Source organism: Oncorhynchus mykiss, chromosome 16, assembly GCF_013265735.2.
Source record: "Oncorhynchus mykiss isolate Arlee chromosome 16, USDA_OmykA_1.1, whole genome shotgun sequence".
Taxonomy (NCBI): domain Eukaryota; kingdom Metazoa; phylum Chordata; class Actinopteri; order Salmoniformes; family Salmonidae; genus Oncorhynchus; species Oncorhynchus mykiss.
In genome coordinates this window covers 12,217,023-12,237,022 of record NC_048580.1, presented here as the reverse complement: position 1 = coordinate 12,237,022, position 20,000 = coordinate 12,217,023, and the positions used below count along the sequence as shown (strand labels likewise).

Genomic DNA, 20,000 nt, shown 5'->3' with positions numbered 1-20,000 from the left:
CTACTATATTAGATTCTCTTCTATTCTCTTCGATTATATTCTCTTCTATTTTCTTCTATTCTAATCTATTCTCTTCTCTTCCATTCTATTCTCCTCTCTTCTATTATTTTCTCTTCTACTCTATCCTATCCTATTCTCTTCTATTCTATTATCTTCTATTATACTCTCTTCTATTCTATTCTCTTCTACTCTATCCACTTCTCTTCTATTATATTCTCTTCTATTCTAGTCTCTTTTATTCTATTCTCTTCTACTCTATCCTCTTCTATTCTCTTTTATTATATTATCTTATATTCTATTATCTTCTATTCTATTCTCTTTTATTCTTTTCTCTTTTTTTAAATATTCTCTTCTATTCTCTTATCTTCTATTCTCTTTTATTCTATTCTCTTCTACTCTATCCTCTTCTCTTCTATTTGCTTCTATTTTCTTCTCTTCTATTATATTCTCTTCTACTCTAGTCTCTTTGATTCTATTCTCTTCTATTTTCTTTTATTCTATTCTCTTCTACTCTATCCTCTTCTCTTCTATTCTCTTCTATTATATTCTAGTCTCTTCTATTCTATTCTCTTCTATTATATCCTCTTCTCTCATCTTCTATTCTATTATAGTCTCTTCTATTCTATTCTCTTCTATTCTCTTCTATTCTATTCTCTTCTATTATATCCCCTTCTCTCTTCTATTCTCTTCTATTCTATTCTAGTCTCTTCTATTATATCCTCTTCTCTTCTATTCTCTTCTCTTCTATTCTATTCTCTTCTATTATATTCTCTTCTCTTCACTTCTCTTCTATTCTCTTCTATTATATTATATTATATTATTTTCTCTTCTACTCTATCCTCTTCTATTTGCTTTTATTCTATTCTCTTCTCTTCTCTTCTATTCTATTCTAGTCTCTTCTATTCTATTCTCTTCTATTATATCCTCTTCTCTTCTATTCTCTTCTATTCTATTCTAGTCTCTTCTATTCTATTATCTTCTATTATATCCTCTTCTCTTCTATTCTCTTCTATTCTATTCTCTTCTGTTCTCTTCTATTCTATTATATCCTCTTATCTTCTCTTCTCTTCTATGCTCTTCTATCCTCTTCTATTCTAGTCTCTTCTATTCTATTCTCTTTTATTCTCTTCTATTCGATTCTAGTCTATTTTATTATATTCTCTTCTATTCGTAATGTTAGGGTTAGGACTTGGGTAAGGGCATAGGTTAGGGTAAGGTTTAGGGTTAGGGTTAGGGGTTAGGAAAAATAGCATTTTGAATGGGACTGAATTGTGTGTCCCCACAAGGTTAGTTGTAGAAGACCGTGTGTGTGTGTGTGTGTGTGTGTGTGTGTGAGAGAGAGAGGACATTTTTCCATGGCCTGCTCCAGCTCCTCTTAAATGAGCTATTCTAATCCTGTGGACCTCTACTCCCAGCTGGGCTTATCTGAGGCATGTCTGCCCTCCACATAATCACACACACAGTCTCTGGTGCCGACCGGTAGAGGGAAAAGCGGCGGGTAATGTACATGCTAATGCTAACCAGGCTAATTTGGCCTAACAGGTACATATTACTCACCATATAAAGTGTGTAAAAGGTGATATCCCTGGTTAGCTGCTCCGACTGTGGGTTTGTATAGGAATGTGGCTGGTTCTCCAGCTGGGGTTTATTTTGGGGTGTGTGGGCAACACATGGTGAATGTGAGGCATGCCCTCTGCCCACTGTGTGTATGGGGGGAGGCAGCTGTCTAATAGCCCCCCCTCCCCCCATAGCAGAAATGATTCTGCTATGTGTCATCTGTCCACTGTTCTTTCTTTCTTTCCCTCACGCTCTCTCTTTCTCTCTCCACCTGTATATATCTGCACCCTCTCTCTCCATCCTGCCTATTTCTCTCTTACTCTCTCCCTTTCTCTCCACCCCTCCCCTCTCTCTCCCCCTTTATATCTCTTCACCCCCCACCCCTCTCTCTCTCTCTCTCTCTCTCTCTCTCTCTCTCTCTCTCTCTCTCTCTCTATCCCACCTATCTCTCATGCTTTCTGACAGATCCATTTATGTATAGGGCTTTGCTTCCACCCCTCCACCCTATTCAGTGATGGATAACTTCATGACATCATTGCCTAGTTTGTACCGCCCTTCAGACTCCCCCCTCCCCTCCATAGCCCCGGAGAGATGATGTCCTCATAACATAAATAGAAACTTGTGCAGGTCTTTCCCTACTGGCACTGACTTTGCTGATAGCTCCTTTATTGAGGGAAAATGTACTTCCTACGACTGTGATATGTTGTTGTCCCACCTCGCTATCTTGAGATGAATGCACCAACTGTACGTTGCTCTGGATAAGTGTCTGTTAAATGACTAAAATGTAAAACATTTAAACCTCAGAAGTGTTCAGCTTTTGTCTCCCCCTAGTGGCTCTATGACACTGCTCCCCACCTCTCAGGGGACTGAAGGGGTCTGGGATTCCATGATGTTCCATTGAGGCTGTGTGTGTGTGTGTGTTAATGTGTGTGTTGTGTGTTGCAGGTGCGACGGCGCAGTAAGGCGTGCCGGGCCGACCTGAGGGAGGAGGATGAGTTGGTTGCCATCGGCGACCATGTCTGTGCAGAGCTCAACCACGCTCAGGCGATGATGCTCATCGACTCCCATCGACACACTCTCAACCTCAGGGTCAAGAGGTCAGAGCATACAGACATAGACTCAACCTCAGGGTCAAGAGGTCAGATCATACAGACATAGACTCAACCTTAGGGTCAAGAGGTCAGATCATACAGACATAGACTCAACCTCAGGGTCAAGAGGTCAGATCATACAGACATACACACCAGTGCAATTCTACACAATGTCCTGCAATCCTACACATTTTGCCATGTCTTATGCCTTGTTCTTATGTTATCTGAGTAAATCAAACATTAAAACAAAATCAATGGAGGCCCAAAGCCATGACATTTTTACAATGTTTGATTCTCCCTGACTCTAGTTTTTAGTGATTGTTAGTTTCTCCATTATAATTTCTACGTACTTTACATCTGGTTTTAGTCTTTTTAGTTTACACTGAAAACATTTCACCATCCGGCAAATTACCCCCCCACCTCCCCCCATCCAAAACATTTCGCCATCCGGCAAATTACCCCCCCACCTCCCCCCATCCAAAACATTTTTTTTATTTTTCCATCTCAGTAGTGGCGGAGGAGGGTTTTTCAGTGGCGGCCACGATTTAGACCCGCCCACTGCTAAATGCATATAGGGGATACACTGTACACATACACTAGACCTATACAAGTAGACCGTAGAATAAGCAACGCAGACACACACACAGCCTGGCTATCTCGTTCTCTTTCTGCCTCCAGGTCTGGGTTCCACTCTGTGGTCCTGCCGGGTCGGATACACACAGCCACACACACTGACGGGCCTGCCTGCTTCACCCTCACCTCCCCCCCTGACAGTGAGGCCTATTATGGAGAGACGGACAGCGATGCGGACACACACACACACCGCCGCCAGCGACACACTCCTCCGGATGCGCGCTCTCCCGGTCGCCAGCAGGAGGAGGAGGAGACGTCGGAGATAAGCGGGTATGAGACAAGAACAAAACAGAATCATCCCCAACCTTGTTGGTTTGTACGATGACATCACCATGACCTGCCCAATCTCTCTCTCTCTCTCTCTCTCTCTCTCTCTCTCTCTCTCTCTCTCTCTCTCTCTCTCTCTCTCTCAAGGTATGAGAGCGCTCCAGATGGGGGCGTTTCCCTGCAGGGGACCTGGGAGCAACTACCCACACTGGGAAATGGGGGGATCCAACAGTGGGAGCAACCAACGGGATCAGGAACAGGGGGGTTTCAACCTGGAGTACCACGCAGGGAGGTAGTCTACCAACCCCAACCCCAACCCCCGCAGGCCCGGCCAGAGTGGACCCACCCAGCCCGGCCCGTCCTACACCATGCGCAGGGGGAGCCGGTGGTGGGAGGAGAGGTGGAGGGAGACAGTGGGTTCCAGGAGGCAGGGGGGGGTGTGGTTCTGGCCTGCTCACCCCTGGTGTCTCCAGAGCGGGCTAGAGGAGCCATGATGCTGGGCTCCAGCTCTCAGATGGTTCCCATGGTGGGCTCCCAGCTGACCCCACTCAGTGATGAACTGTCTGCTACGTACAAGGAAAAGGCCCGGCAAGCCAGTGAGTACACTTTACCAGATACCCTGCACACTATACACACTACAGCCTACATGTGAACTCTTCAGCTGCTCTGCAACGCCTGTGGGATTGTCTGTGAGTGTCTGTGAGTGTATGGGAGTAAATGTGTCTGGTTAAAGGCTTGTAAGTAAAGCATTTCACGGGAAAGTCTACACTTGTTGTATTCAGCGCATGTGGCAAATAAAGTTTGATTTGATTTGAGAGAGGGGGATATTTCCTGTTGCTGTCTATCTCATGAATCAAAGCGTCCCTCTCCTATTTCTGTCTCTCTTGTCAGTATTCTAAGCCCTGGTCTCATCCAGAAGATTTATGATGGGACAGCTAGCATTCCCCTCTGGTCTTGACGGACACACGGACACAACTGACCTCACATTTAGTGATCCCCACAGCTGAATATGCCATGGCTGATGGGAGGAGAGGGGATGGGGGAGGGTGTGTGTGTGTGTGTGTGTGGGGGGGGGGGGGGGGGGGGGGGCAGCAAACCTGATCAATTATACCCTATTTATTTGAAAATCAGGTTTCAACTCCATGTCAAAAATGGCATTCTTCCCATGCAGCTAGACATAGGTATCTGACCTGCTTAGATGACTACATTAATCTATTAACTCATGAATGATGTAACTTTCCTCACAGCTGTCTACCTCATTCTGAACTAAAGCAGCATGTTATCCTGCTGAGCTAAAGCCTTGGCATAAGCTTTAGGAGCTAATGCAAGTCTTCAGGTTTCAGGCAAGGTTACATCTTGGACAGAGAGACAATAGTGACAGTGAGAACTGGCCTTACTCACATCACACACACACACACACGCACACACACACACGCACACACACACACACACATACACACATACGTACGCATGCGCGCACACATACACGCACGCACACACTCACACACAGACACAGACACAGACACACACACACACACACACACACACACACACACACACACACACACACAGCTCTGGAGCATGTACAAGGTTGTTGTATGGAAATATTTTGCAGATCTGAGTGGGTGAAGGACGGGGGAGAACCCCATGGACAGTGTGTGTGTGTGTGTGTGTGTGTGCCCAGACATCTGTCAGACAGACAGGAATAGGGGATGACATCATGTGTTGGTTTGGGATAGAAGAAGAGAGAGAGAATGAGAGAGTGACACAAAAGAGGAGAGTGGGGGGATGGGAAGAAAGGAGAGATAGGAGAGGAGAGAGAGATACGAGAGAGAGTTGTTATCCTACCTAGAATACAACTGGTCATTTTCCACCTACCTGAGAATGTGTGTGTGAGGGTTAGAGAACACACACACTTGGAGACATGAGGAACTTCACATCTTCAACGGGTTCGGACCCTGATGAACACTCCGTTATTCACACCATCTACGCTGGTAAGTCACACACACACACACACACACACACACACACACACACACACACACACACACACACACACACACACACACACACACACACTGGAGGTGCTGAAGGTGTGGTAAGATACTGTTACTGGACAGGAGGTGTTTTCTGCTGATGATTCTGGGTGTTTTTAGTGAGAAATGAAATCTGTTTGGTGATGGTGGGTAATATTGATGGTGGGTAATATTGATGGTGGGTAATATTGATGGTGGGTAATATTGCTGGTGGGTAATATTGATGGTGGGTAATATTGATGGTGGGTAATATTGATTGTTGGGTAATATTGATGGTGGGTAATATTGATGGTTGGGTAATATTGATGGTTGGGTAATATTGATGGTGGGTAATATTGATGGTGGGTAATATTGATGGTTGGGTAATATTGATGGTGGGTAATATTGATGGTGGGTAATATTGATGGTGGGTAATATTGATGGTGGGTAATATTGATGGTTGGGTAATATTGATGGTGGGTAATATTGATGGTGGGTAATATTGATGGTGGGTAATATTGATGGTGGGTAATATTGATGGTGGGTAATATTGATGGTGGATAATATTGATGGTGGGTAATATTGATGGTGGGTAATATTGATGGTGGGTAATATTGATGGTTGGGTAATATTGATGGTTGGGTAATATTGATGGTTGGGTAATATTGATGTTGGGTAATATTGATGGTGGGTAATATTGATGGTGGGTAATATTGCTGGTTGGGTAATATTGATGGTGGGTAATATTGGTGGTTGGGTAATATTGATGGTGGGTAATATTGATGGTTGGGTAATATTGATGGTGGGTAATATTGATGGTGGGTAATATTGATGGTGGGTAATATTGATGGTGGGTAATATTGATGGTGGATAATATTGATGGTGGGTAATATTGATGGTGGGTAATATTGATGGTGGGTAATATTGATGGTGGGTAATATTGATGGTTGGGTAATATTGATGGTGGGTAATATTGATGGTTGGGTAATATTGATGGTGGGTAATATTGCTGGTGGGTAATATTGATGGTGGGTAATATTGATGGTGGGTAATATTGCAGGTTGGGTAATATTGATGGTGGGTAATATTGATGGTGGGTAATATTGATGGTGGGTAATATTGATGGTGGGTAATATTGATGGTGGGTAATATTGATGGTGGGTAATATTGATGGTGGGTAATATTGATGGTGGGTAATATTGATGGTGGGTAATATTGATGTTGGGTAATATTGATGGTTGGGTAATATTGATGGTGGGTAATATTGATGGTGGGTAATATTGATGGTTGGGTAATATTGATGGTTGGGTAATATTGATGGTGGGTAATATTGATGGTTGGGTAATATTGATGGTTGGGTAATATTGATGGTTGGGTAATATTGATGGTGGGTAATATTGATGGTGGGTAATATTGATGGTGGGTAATATTGATGTTTGGGTAATATTGATGGTGGGTAATATTGATGGTGGGTAATATTGATGTTTGGGTAATATTGCTGGGTGTGTAATATTGCTGGTTGCTGCTGGTCGACTCTGTCTTTGTGTTTCTGCCAGTCAAGGCTGCTGTGTGTCTCTCCTGCCCTGTATATTTTTTCTGTTACTGATGTCGACTGATGTCGTCTGATCTGTGGTTGGATAAGAGAAACCTGGACTGATTCCTCTCTTCACATACAGTAGATGCGTTATGAGCTGTGAGGTTTCAGTTAGACTGTGATTCCTGTCACTGTTTGAGGAGATGCACCAGCCTCATAGACGCCTCACCTAATCCCCTGATCCCTTCACTGGTGTATGTGTGTGTGTGTGTGTGTGTGTGTGTGTGTGTGTGTGTGTGTGTGTGTGTGTGTGTGTGTGGCTGTTAGTCATACTAACAGTATTTGTGTGAGGCTATTTCTGAGGGCTGAGTTCATTTATAAAACGGCTGAAATATCTCCATCTCATACACCAAATACATACACTGATATGGAGACAGACAAACAGACAGACAGACAGACAGACAGACAGACAGACAGACAGACAGACAGACAGACAGACAGACAGACAGACAGACAGACAGACAGACAGACTATCTGGGCGCTGCTCAACTGGGGAGTATGGGGAAATCAGAGCTTTGAGCCCCCAGCACACTCTCCTGTCTGTCAGGGTTGAGCCCTGCCCACCCCTCACTGGCTGATGGTGTCACCCATCATGGTGTCATCATGGATTTGAGTGACATTCCAGATGCTGTCAATCACTCCCAAACAGGCTTTTATGTTTCTAACCAGAATTTTCTTATTCATTACAGTTACTTATGTAATCCTCTGTTCTCTCTTTCTCTCTTCCCCACTTCTCCCCCTTCCTCCTGTCCCTCCCCCTGTCTACCAGAGCTGCAGAGAGGAGAGAGTGTGGTAGACAGGCAGGTGAAAGAGGCTCGTACTAAATGTCGTTCCATCGCCTCCCTGCTCACCGACGCTCCAAACTCCAACTCTAAAGGAGTTCTCATGTTCAAGAAGAGACGCCAGCGTGCCAAGAAGTTCACCCTCACCTGTTTTGGCCGCGCAGAGGGGGAGGTGGGTGCTGAGACTGGGGGAGAGATGGAGGGGGAGGTGGGTCATGAGACTGGGGGAGAGACGGAGGGAGAGGAGGAGGAAGGGAGTTCCTTCCCCTCGGGTTCAGAGGTGGATGAAGAGGGCTTTGCTGGAACCTTTGACCCCACCTGGGACAGCGAATACCTGGACATGCTGGATAGGAGGAGTTCTGCCTGCCCCTCCACCTATAACTCAAGGCCCCAAACACCAACTAATCAGAGCTCAGGGTTGGATTCCTTGGCCTATCAGAGCCCAGAGATGAACATGTCATTCAATCAGGGGTCTGGGATGAATGCCCCAGCCTATCAGAGCCCCGGGCTGGACTACATAGCCTATCAGGGGAAAGAGACAAAGCAGTATGAGCAGCAAAGGAAATTGGCCACTCCTGTCACCTACAACTCTGCCCCTAACACCTCCCTGACTGCAAGTTTGTCCAATGGGGGCTCAGCAGGGATGAGTCAGGCCAGTGTGGTTCTGACTTCCACCTCTCACACCCCTATCCCCCCCCAGCCTGACCTAAACACTAACCCTAACCCGCCTGGGGGAATCCATAACCGCACGGCACGCCCCTTCAGCTCAGGCCTTGCCCCATCTCGCCCCCCCGCCAGCCCTGTCATCTTCCGACCCGTCCAGCCCACTCCTGGCTTGACAATGGTTTCCAAACCCACTGCTGCGGTATCCATGGTAACCATCGCCCCCCCTCGACCTTCAGGGGCGCCCGAGGCCAGGAGAGCGGTCTCCAGTACCTCCCTCTACATTCCCCCTAGACCTACTGAATCCATCCTCTCTCCTCCTCCTCTTGTTCTCTCTCCTCCATCCTCTCCTACCCGCACTCCCTCTCAGCCTTTCTCTTCTCCCTCGGTCCATACTGCCACCTTCTCTCCTTCTTCTGACTGCTGCTCCTTGACTGCTCCTCAACCATTCTCTCCTCCTCCTGCCCCCATTCAACACTTCTCTACTCCTAGTCAACCTTTCTCCCCTCCTCCTCCTCATGCCCCAGTCTATCCATCCTCTGCCATGGCTGCCCAGCCCTTCTCTCCTCCTTCTTCTTCTAATCAACCCTTCTCTCCATCCTCTGCCACACCTTACATTCCCTCCCTTGCTCAGACCCAACCCCCTCCTCCCTTGACCTTCAACTCCTATGTCTCTATGACAAACCCTGCCATGGTGACCCCCTCCACTGCCCAGACCCCTGCCTCTGATTCTTTGTCATCCCGTGAGCAGCGTATCGCCGTCCCCGCCTCCAGAACAGGCATTCTCGCGGAGGCGCGTCGTCGCAGCAACAAGAAGCCTATGTTCCGTCCTTCTGTGGAGAACAAGAAGGACGTGTCTCCCAACCCGGCCCTGCTGGAGCTGCTCCAAAACCCGGATGCACCGACCAGGATAGGCCCAGGCCCCATGGGGCCTAGTGGAGGAGTTAGTGGGGAGGCTGGAGGTGAGTCAGGCCCTGAAGAGGACTGGTTGAAGCTGGGGGCTGAGGCCTGTAACTTCATGCAGGCACAGAGAGGCTCCAAGCCCCCTCCTGTGGCCCCTAAACCCCAGCCTCCTCCACAGGTACCCCAGCTAGCAGGGAAGGGGGGTCAGCTGTTTGCCCGTAGGCAGAGCAGGATGGATCGCTATGTGGTGGAGACCCCCTCCTCACCCCAACCCAGTCCCGGCCACCCCCGCCAGCCCTCTCCCACACCCTCCCTCCCCTCTCAATTCAAATACTCCTCCAGCTGCAGAGCCCCCCCTCCCATCAGCTACAACCCCCTCCTCTCCCCCTCCTGCCCTCCCCAAGCCCAGCGCCAGAGGGCGGGGGTAGTAGGACAGGGTGGGGGTTCAGCGGGGCATAAAGCCGCCCCTGGGGGTCAGAAGGCTCAAGGCATCAAGGCTCTGGACTTCATGAGTCACCAGCCCTATCAGCTAAACTCCTCCCTCTTCAGCTACGGGGGCGGGACTCCCCAGGGCCAAAACAAGATGCCACGTGTGTATGAGGTCAAACGGTTCTCCACGCCACCTCCCACAGGCCCCGCCCCTACTGTCATCATCCCACGATCAGCGACCACACTAGGAGAACCGATGTGGAGGTCTGATGTCATTTCTCTTCCCCCAACAGCCACTTCCTGCTACCAATCACTCTCTACCCCCCCCTACCAACCTCAGCCCCAGTGGGTCCCACCTACTCCAGCCCCCACAGGCCCCCTCCCACAGCTTCCGAGCTTCTCCTCCGTCCATGTCCCTGACCCTAACCCCTACCCCTCCCAGGCCCACGCCCCCCAACAAGGTAACAGTCAGTTTAAGAGTGCCCCTGATCTGAGCCATTTGGCCCACACCCCACCTCGCCCCGCCTCCACGCAGCCCTCCAGAGTGCCTCGCCCCAAATTCAGCACCTCTAACCTGGGTCTGCAACCTAGCGTCTGGCGCCCCGGATCCACCATGAGCTAAGTCAACACACTATAGACTGGCTCTGGAGAAATCCCAGCTTGCAAATTTGGTTCCTTGGAAGTTGTGGGAACGTACGTTTTTGGTTTACCATTGGTTCTGGGAATGAAGCCGTAAGTTACCCAGACCGGTAAAACTGAATGTTTTTTAAACATTCTGATAACGGAAGTAAACATTTTGCCTGTTCTGGGAAGGTACGCTTTAAGTTTGCAGGGAGGTTTTGAGAACATTTTATTCTGGTTCCCCTGAAAGTTTTCCTAGGAGGTTTTGTTATCGTTCTTAGAACAGAAATGATGGGTTATTTGAAGGTAATTAAATAAAGTTTTGAGAACATTATCTAAATGTTGTGAATGTGTTAAACAAAATGTAAAGGTTATTTCGAAATGATGGAATAACTTCCTTAACATTTTCACTGAATGTTTCAATAAGACTTTCAATAACACTGCGAGAATAGTTTGTTAAGAACTCCAAGCACAGATAAGACAAATGGAAATGTATTTGCTGAGGCATTAATCATGCAAACACATGCATTTTTTTTTATTGTGGCACGGCGTCAGTGAGATTCAAACCTATGATCTTCTGTTCTCTATCTATGAAATGAGTCTACTGCGCCACCAGGATGGAGCTAGCATGTTTTTTTATTACTTGTTTAAAATAAACTCATGTTCATTGTAGTCTACACAAACAGACCCCATTTCAAAGAAAACAAACATTTATTCAAGTGTGGCCAATTATCGGGCACGGCTAACACACCTGAGGAGAGAGAGAGTTGACGCTGAGAACGGAATGTATTCGTTTTTAAACGTTATTTATGTTTTCTTGTGGTTTTTAGCAAACGTTTTCTTAATGTTCTGAGAACATGACTTTGAATAGAACCATGAGCAAACCTTCAGACGACGTTATGCTGAAGTACTAAACATCCCGCAGAAGAATATTGTTTCTTAACGTTTTCTGAATGTTCTGAGAACAGTACTTTAAATAGAACCATGAGGAAACCTTCAGACGACGTTATGCTGAAGTACTAAACATCCCGCAGAAGAATATTGTTTCTTAACGTTTTCTGAATGTTCTGAGAACAGTACTTTAAATAGAACCATGAGGAAACCTTCAGACGACGTTATGCTGAAGTACTAAACATCCCGCAGAAGAATATTGTTTCTTAACGTTTTCTGAATGTTCTGAGAACAGTACTTTAAATAGAACCATGAGGAAACCTGTAGGAAACATTATTCTGAAATATTGAAATTCTTGCAGAAGAACGTTGTTACTAAACATTCTCTGAACTATTTGAAAACATTCCCAGTTGGAGAACGTTCCTAGAACATTACCAAAAGTGTCATTAAATGTAACCATGTTTCAACTTTTGGAAAACATTTATTTAAAGTAACGAAATACCAAGAAAATAACGTTATTTTGTCAAGTTCCTTCAATCTGCTCGGAATGTTCCAAAGCCAAGCAACTATCCTGCACCATTCCCAGAATGTTGTGGGAATGTTGTATGCAAAATAACCATAGGACAACTATGCTCTCACGTTTTGGATTGACAAGGTATTGGTCTTTGTCAGTCCAAAAGAGATGTTAGTATTGTGCATTGCATAATTTACCTAAGAATGAAAATCAGAAGTCTATCCACTACTCACCTGTTTGAATACTTTGAAGTGTCTTTGGTCTGGGGTTTTCTTGATCACATTCTTTATTTTATAGACTTCCTGTTTGGACACCATTGTAGCTCTTGGTTCACACCAGCCTTGTCATCACCATTCCTTATTCTGATAATTTGACCTCCTCTGCTTCGCCTGATAAAAAATATTATTTGATGTATAGTTGATGTAGAATATAGTTGATATGTATGAATATATGAATGTAAAATAAGTATTTTATAACGCGATCTAAAGTGTCAGACAAAGAGAGCGAGAAACATGGATAGGGAGAGAAAATGGGACTTGATATGTAGTCTAATAAAACAAAATTGAATGCGTTGGGAATGACAGAATAAAGTTGAAAATAAAGAAGGATAAACAGATAAAAGTGAGGACGTGCTAAAGAGAGATCGAGCAGAGGAGAGATGGATGAGAGGAGAGATCGAGGAGAGGAGAGATGGATGAGAGGAGAGATGGATGAGAGGAGAGAAGCCAGAACATCCATCCTAAGACAAACTGTAGGCTAATGCTGACTTGTAAAAGGATGGACTACATGCCTGCTGTGTGCTTCCACTGTGACTTTAGCTAAGGGGCCTAATACAATCTCGGGGAGTGCAGGAGACCCAGGTTCAAAATCCAGTTGGTCACATGAAGGCCTGAATCTGAACCAAAGAGCTGACTGTATAGGAGAACAAGACTGTACTCATCTATGAAGCTACCAGCACGCAGTGCCAACCTCTTCTTTTTCATGTTATTTTTGTCATGATTATTGTGAGTATATTATTATTATGAATATCATGAAATAGCCTGTGTTTTTCTTTCTTGCTTCATATAAATGTGTCAGTGCATTGCACAGTAGTACACTCTGTATCAGGATGTGTTTGTTTGGTGGTTTTTCCTTTGCCTTTTCCACTTCCTTATTGTGATAAGAAAGGGAGGGGAAGGGAAGGGAAAGGAAGGGAGGAGATAGCAGGGAGGTTTTGTCTGATTGATGTGAGAGCTGAGCTGTTCAGTTGGTGTTCTGTAGTTCAGAGAAATAAAAAACAGATGTGAAACTCTCCAGCCGTCTGTCTGTCTGTCTGTCTGTCTGTCAGTCTGTCTGTCTGTCTGTCTGTCTGTCTGTCTGTCTGTCTGTCTGTCTGTCTGTCTCTGCCTATGTCTCCAGCATCATGCCCACCTCCAATAGGACTGGGTAAGAGAGACGAGGTAGGTAGGAGTTATATTATAATCGTCATCTGGGACAGCTCCTACCGACATCCACAAGGTGGTGATGTTGCTTCGTTATTACAGTGAGCTCAGTCAAAGTCTCATCATAGGGTTATGACGGATCGCTTACAGAAAAACCACGAGTTTCACATGTGAACACATGTGAAGTGTTCCAAAAACACGTGTTCATGTGCTCACACGTGATCTTACGTGACGTTAATGTGATAACATGTGACAACATGCGAAGCCTCGTGACAACATGTAACTACACATGTGAAAGCGTGATCAAAAACACGTTATCATGTGAAAAAAAAGTGAAATTTCATGTGAGATCATGTGATATTCCACATGTGAATAAGGGATGAACATATAATCAAACAAACCCTTTCACTAAGGGAAGGTTGCTAGCTGCCTTCATGGGTGTTTTATTATCATCTCTATGTTGAAGACAGTTCCTGTAAACTGTGTTCTAAATTCCTTGACCATGTTCTGTCAGTCACCATCCCAGAGCTGTGAAACCCTACCTAGCCCATGCTGGATCGCTATCTTTAGCCTCAAACTTTAGCCTCATCTGATCCCAGGGTGAAGTGAGGGCTGTGTGTCAGGGTTCTTCTACTGCAAAGCAAAATGGCTGTTGTCGCATGACTCAGGTGAGTGGTAACCCAAGCAATATCAAGTATGTTGTGTCTGAGGAGAAAACACTAATGCTAATCTTTATCACGAGAATGGCTACACTCCTACTGGTTGATAACTGGTAATGCACTTAGCTCTCTCCCCTGACATTAGGCCTTCGGACGAGCGCGCGCACACACACACACTGCCAGGAGGGCCTCTCCTATTTTTAGTCCTGTTGATCTCCAGTCATCTGGTTGAGTGCTGAGTGCTGGACTCTAAACACTAATTTTTACAATGTGATCAGAGTAAAGACATCAGAAGAACTACCCCCCCTCCCCACCCCACCAACACACACACTACCTGATCACCATCATGGGGCTACTATCCAGTCCCTGCAGTCATAGGTCTTCAGTTATGCCATACATTCTCATAAATCTGAGTCAGGTTTAGAGTTGTCGCTAGGTTTATGGGTCAGGGGTTAGAGGACAGGGTTGAGGGTTAGCTTTGAAATAGGTCATTAAAGTCGGATGCATAGTAAATTCTCTATTGATGATTAGACACTAGCTCTGTCTCACTCTGTCCCCCTTTCTCTCTCTCTCTACCCATATCTCATTATCTCACTCTCTTTCTCCCTCTCTTTCAGTATGCTCTCTCTCTCTCTCTCTCTCTCTCTCTCTCTCTCTCTCTCTCTCCCTCTCTGTCTGTCTCTGTCTCTGTCTCTCTCTCTCTCTCTATGTGGTCAGTTGTGTGACAGAGATCTGAGTGATATGGGGACACAGCCACTTGTTTATTCTAAAGGTATAAACAGGTGAACTGGACACTTCACTATGGTGAGAAACACAGTCCTCGGGGAGCGAAGGGAAGGGGGGTAAGTGATTATCTTTCTCTATCCACTATTCTGTCCTCCCTCCCTCTTCACACTACCCCCTTCACCCCCCCCCCCTCCCCCCCCCCCCCCCGTTCTATACTGGTCTATACATAGACCCCGGGAGCATCTGAGAGACAATATCAGTCTCCTCGTAGACCCTTAAGCAGCTCCCACCCACCCAGGCTTCCGTAGCCCAGCTCCTACACTGTCTCTTGGGTGTACAGGAGGGTAGGCACTGGGACACTTTCTGGAATACTTTCAACTCTTCTTCTCCTCCTTGAACATTATTTTCTTCTTCTCTAATTCCTGAGAATTCTCCTGAGGTAAGGCTACATTTGTGACATCACCTCCTACCAGTTGGTAGAGCAGGATGTTTGTAACACCATCGTAGTGGGTTTATTTCCCAGGACCAGCCACACATAAAATGCACACATTCCTGTTAGTCGCTTTGAATAAAAGCTTCTGCTAAATGGCATCTATTATCTGGGGGTGATAATAATGGACTGATGCAGGTCTAATTGTCAGCCAGGTACGGACAAGCTCACTGTTAAGGAATGAATTGGGCAATCTACTGGTTTTAGATTTGATTCAACATGGGTTTATGCCGTGCAAGGCCTGCACTGTGCTGGGCTGGGCTCTGCTGGGCTGTTTCAGGTGTAAAAGTCCTGGTCAGTGTGTGTCATGTGTCCTCCACGTATGGCAGCATGTCATATGTATCACAGCATACATTAATTCATGTATTAATGGTATGGTATCAACTTACATGGCTTTCTAGCTATTGGTTTGTAGCTGCATGGATTTTGCCCTTCATTCTTCAACACTCATCGGGTACAAACCCATTCACATTTCATGTCCATCAGGCTGGAGTGGGTTTGGGATGTCGGTGGTATGATGAGCCATTCACGTGCTTGGAGTCGTCAGTCCGACATGATTCAACTTCAAGTGCTTCTAAAATCAGAACAATTCTTCAACCAATAATCATTTACCCAGCTAACACATTTTGTTCTGAGAACCACGTGTTTCTCAGAGCGTGGTTGTCCTGAGGTTATTTTGCATGAACCTTCCAACAACTTTCTGGGAATGGTGTCGAATAGTTACTTGTCTTTGGAACATTCTCCACACATTCAAAAACTTAACAAAAAAACTGTATTTTCTTGGTATTTCATTATTTTAACAGAACATTTCCTAAAAGTTCAATCATGGTTACATTTAATTTACATTTTGGCAATGTTTTTGGAACGTTATTCAACTGGTTTGACATTGGGAATGTTCTCAAATAGTTCAGAGAACGTTAAAAAAACAACTTCTGTGGGAATTTCAGTTCTTCAGCATAACGTTTCCTACTGGTTTCTTCATGGTTCTATTTAGAATAATGTTCTCAAATTGTTCCAAGAATGTTCTTCTGTGGGAGCCACAGATGATGCAATCTCTATTGCACTCCACACTGCCCATTCCCACCTGGACAAAATGAACACTTACGTGAGGACGCTATTCATTGACTACAGCTCAGCGTTCAACACCATAGTACCCTCAAAGCTCATCACTAAGCTAAGGATCCTGGGACTAAACACCTCCCTCTGCAACTGGATCCTGGACTTCCTGACGAGCCGCCCCCAGGTGGTGAGGGTAGGTAGCAACACATCTGCCACGCTGATCCTCAACACTGGAGCTCCACAGGGGTGCGTGCTCAGTCCCCTCCTTTACTCCCTGTTCACCCATGACTGCATGGCCAGGCACGACTCCAACACCATCATTAAGTTTGCAGACGACACAACAGTGGTAGGCCTGATCACCGACAACAATGAGACAGCCTATAGGGAGGAGGTCAGAGACCTGGCCGTGTGGTGCCAGAATAACAACCTATCCCTCAACTTAACCAAGACTAAGAAGATGATTGTGGACTACAGGAAAAGGAGGACCGAGCACGCCCCCATTCTCATCGACGGAGCTGTAGTGGAGCAGGTTGAGAGCTTCAAGTTCCTTGGTGTACACATCAACAACAAACTAGAATGGCCTAAACACACCAAGGCAGTCGTGAAGAGAGCACGACAAAGCCTATTCCCCCTCAGGAAACTAAAAAGATTTGGCATGGGTCCTGAGATCCTCAAAAGGTTCTACAGCTGCAACATCGAGAGCATCCTGACTAGTTGCATCACTGCCTGGTACGGTAATTGCTCGGCCTCTGACCGCAAAGCACTACAGAGGGTAATGCATACGACGGCCCAGTACATCACGGGGGCCAAGCTGCCTGCCATCCAGGACCTCTACACCAGGCGGTTTCAGAGGAAGGCCCTAGCCACCCCAGTCATAAACTGTTCTCTATACTACCGCATGGCAAGCGGTACCGGAGTGCCAAGTCTAGGACAAAAAGGCTTCCCAACAGTTTTTAGCTCCAAGCCATAAGACTCCTGAACAGGTAATCAAATGGCTACCCGGACTATTTGCATTGTGTGCCCCCCCAACCCCTCTTTTTACGCTGCTGCTACTCTCTGTTTATCTTATATGCATAGCCACTTTAACTATACATTCATGTACATACTACCTCAATTGGCCCGACCTACCAGTGCTCTCCCGCACATTGGCTAACAGGGCTATCTGCTTTGTGTCCCGCCACCCGCCACCCGCCACCCGCCACCCGCCAACCCCTCTTTTACGCTACTGCTACTCTCTGTTCATCATATATGCATAGTCACTTTAACTATACATTCATGTACATACTACCTCAATCAGCCTGACTAACCGGTGTCTGTATGTAGCCTCCCTACTTTTATAGTCTAGCTGCTGTATGTAGCCTGTCTTTTTACTGTTGTTTTATTTCTTTACTTACCTATTGTTCACCTAATATCTTTTGTGCACTATTGGTTAGAGCCTGTAAGTAAGCATTTCACTGTAAGGTCTACTACACCTGTTGTATTCGGTGCACGTGACAAATATGATTTGATTTGATTTGAATTTCAGCACTTCAGCATAGCGTTTCCTACAGATTTCCTCATTGTTCTATCAAAGTCATGTTCTCAATTTGTTCCAACAACATTAAGAAAACTTTAAATTAAAAACCACAAGAAATCTTTAGTAATATTCAGAGAATGTTGTTAGAATGTTATTTAAAAACATTCCGTTCTCAGCATCAACAAAACTATCTCTTCCTCTCTCTTGTTGAGTGTGTTCAGGTGCGTTGGCCACGCCCACTAATTGGCCACACCTGATCTTAATGAGTGATTGTTTCCTTTGAAATGGGGTCTGTTTGAATAGACTAAAATTAACAGCTTTGTAGGAGTAAAAAATACATGGCTTGCTAGATCCATCCTGGGCTGCATTTACACAAGCTGCCTAATTCTGATAGTTTTTTCCACTTGGTCTTTTGGCCAATCAGATCAGTACTTTTGTCAATAATTGAGCAAAAGATCAGAATTCAGCTGTCTGTGTACATGCGGCGCAGTGGACTAATTTCATGTATAGAGAACGGAAGATCTTAGGTTCAAATTCCACTGATGCCTTGTCATAACAAAAAAGAAAATTGTTCACATGATTAATGCCTAAGGAAATTCATTTCCATGTGTCTTATCTGTGTGTGGAGTAAAAAATGAAATAAACTAGCAGTGTTATTAAAAGTCTTATTGAAACATTGTGTGGAATTTATTCAAAAACCTACAAATAATCTATAATTTCCGTTTTCAAAGCGTTCATCATTTCTGTTCTCAGAGTGTTAATAAAACCTCCCTGGAAAACGTTCAAGGAACCGGAGTTAAACATTCTTAGAAACTTCCTGCAAACTAAAAATGAAAGTTCCCAGAACAGGTAAAAGTCTTACTTCTGTTCTCAGAACATTTAGAAAACCTTACATTTTACCGATCAGGAAATGTATTGCTTCGTTCCCACAACCAAGGTGAAAACAAAAAACAAAAACACATGTTTCCACAACTTACAAGAAACCAAATGTGGTAACTGGGTAGTTAGCTAGATAGTTTTCTCGATATGCTTGCTACCGTTGCTAATAATTAAGTTAGCTAGTTTGCTTAATATTGACGATATGACATATTTTACAATATATGACAAACTAGCTACATTATCCAGTTTGTAATTGTCAGAAACTGATTTGTTATCATCTTTTGGTTGAAAAGGTCAGAGGTCAGTGGTAAAATGAATTGGAGGTCGTACAAAAAAAACGACCAGTCAGAACTCCAAACGTCCGATAACTTCGACACCACGTGAACGTCTCACGAGAGAATTATGTTGGGAGTTCTAGGGGATGAGCTGGGTGTTTCGGGAATCGGGATGTGCGAGTTTGGGAATGTGCTGACTGATGACGTTCCCTGTCAGCTGTCCTCCCGGGAGATTTATCTGCAGCTAAAACAGGAATAGTGAGGGGGATAGAAGCCCCTCTACTTGGGGGTAATGGGACCCTCAGACCCCCAGGCCTTCAGCCTCACGTCCTCCTGAAGTTGGGGGACTTTTCCCCCATGCTAACCCATCAGGAGCTCCATAAACCCTGCATTCTCCCACCTTTCCCTGTCTCTACCCAGCGTACCCTGGTGTGATCAGAGTGTGTGTGTGTGCGTTTTTTGGTGTGTGTCAGTATGTGTGTGTGTCAGTGGGTATGTGATGTGTGTGTGTCAGTGGGTATGTGATGTGTGTGTGTGGTAACAGTGACACTCAGTGGAACATGAGGTAATAATAGCTACAGGGTGTTGGATTCCAGCAGGAGCTTCAGTTACAACAGATTAAACCAATAACATCAACTACAGTATGGAATACAGACCCACAGAACCATCCGCTCAAAGGCCCAGCGCCACAGAGTCATGGCTCCCTAGAACCCCACCTTAAATCTAATGGTGTTGTGATCCAGCAAACAGATGGACAGAAGTGACCAACCACCCAGTCTTCAGTTGTGACACAGGAGGGGAAATGACCCACCATCATCATCACCATCATCCTCCTTCTAATCAACAGTCTGTGATTGGTTGGTCATTTTAACTGTGTCTTTCTGATTGGTGTAGGCTGCAGGCATGCCTCTCTCGATTTCCGCCCACCCTAACAAGAGGAAGAAGGTCAACAAGATCATTACTGATCTGACCAACATCACCCAGGATGGTATGATGCACACACACACACACACAC

The 20,000-nt window shown here is 45.3% G+C and overlaps 2 protein-coding genes across 6 annotated transcripts in view; both read left to right on the top strand.

Moving 5' to 3' along the window:
• Positions 1-13,251, top strand: part of LOC110491363 (synaptopodin 2-like protein) — a 19,126-nt gene extending 5,875 nt beyond the window's left edge. For both annotated transcript variants that reach the window (XM_036946157.1, XM_036946158.1), the window contains exons 2-5: positions 2,503-2,654; positions 3,327-3,551; positions 3,696-4,144; positions 7,927-13,251. In XM_036946157.1, the coding sequence (XP_036802052.1) occupies positions 2,503-2,654; positions 3,327-3,551; positions 3,696-4,144; positions 7,927-10,556 (3,456 nt within the window). In that variant the 3' untranslated portion in view covers positions 10,557-13,251. The remainder of the gene's footprint in view (positions 1-2,502; positions 2,655-3,326; positions 3,552-3,695; positions 4,145-7,926) is intronic.
• A 1,742-nt stretch (positions 13,252-14,993) lies between these two features.
• The window catches only part of LOC110491361 (myozenin-1), an 11,827-nt gene continuing 6,820 nt past the window's right edge, over positions 14,994-20,000 (top strand). For all 4 annotated transcript variants that reach the window (XM_036946166.1, XM_036946167.1, XM_021564746.2 and 1 more), the window contains exons 1-2: positions 14,994-15,205; positions 19,880-19,973. In XM_036946166.1, the coding sequence (XP_036802061.1) occupies positions 19,889-19,973 (85 nt within the window). In that variant the 5' untranslated portion in view covers positions 14,994-15,205; positions 19,880-19,888. The remainder of the gene's footprint in view (positions 15,206-19,879; positions 19,974-20,000) is intronic.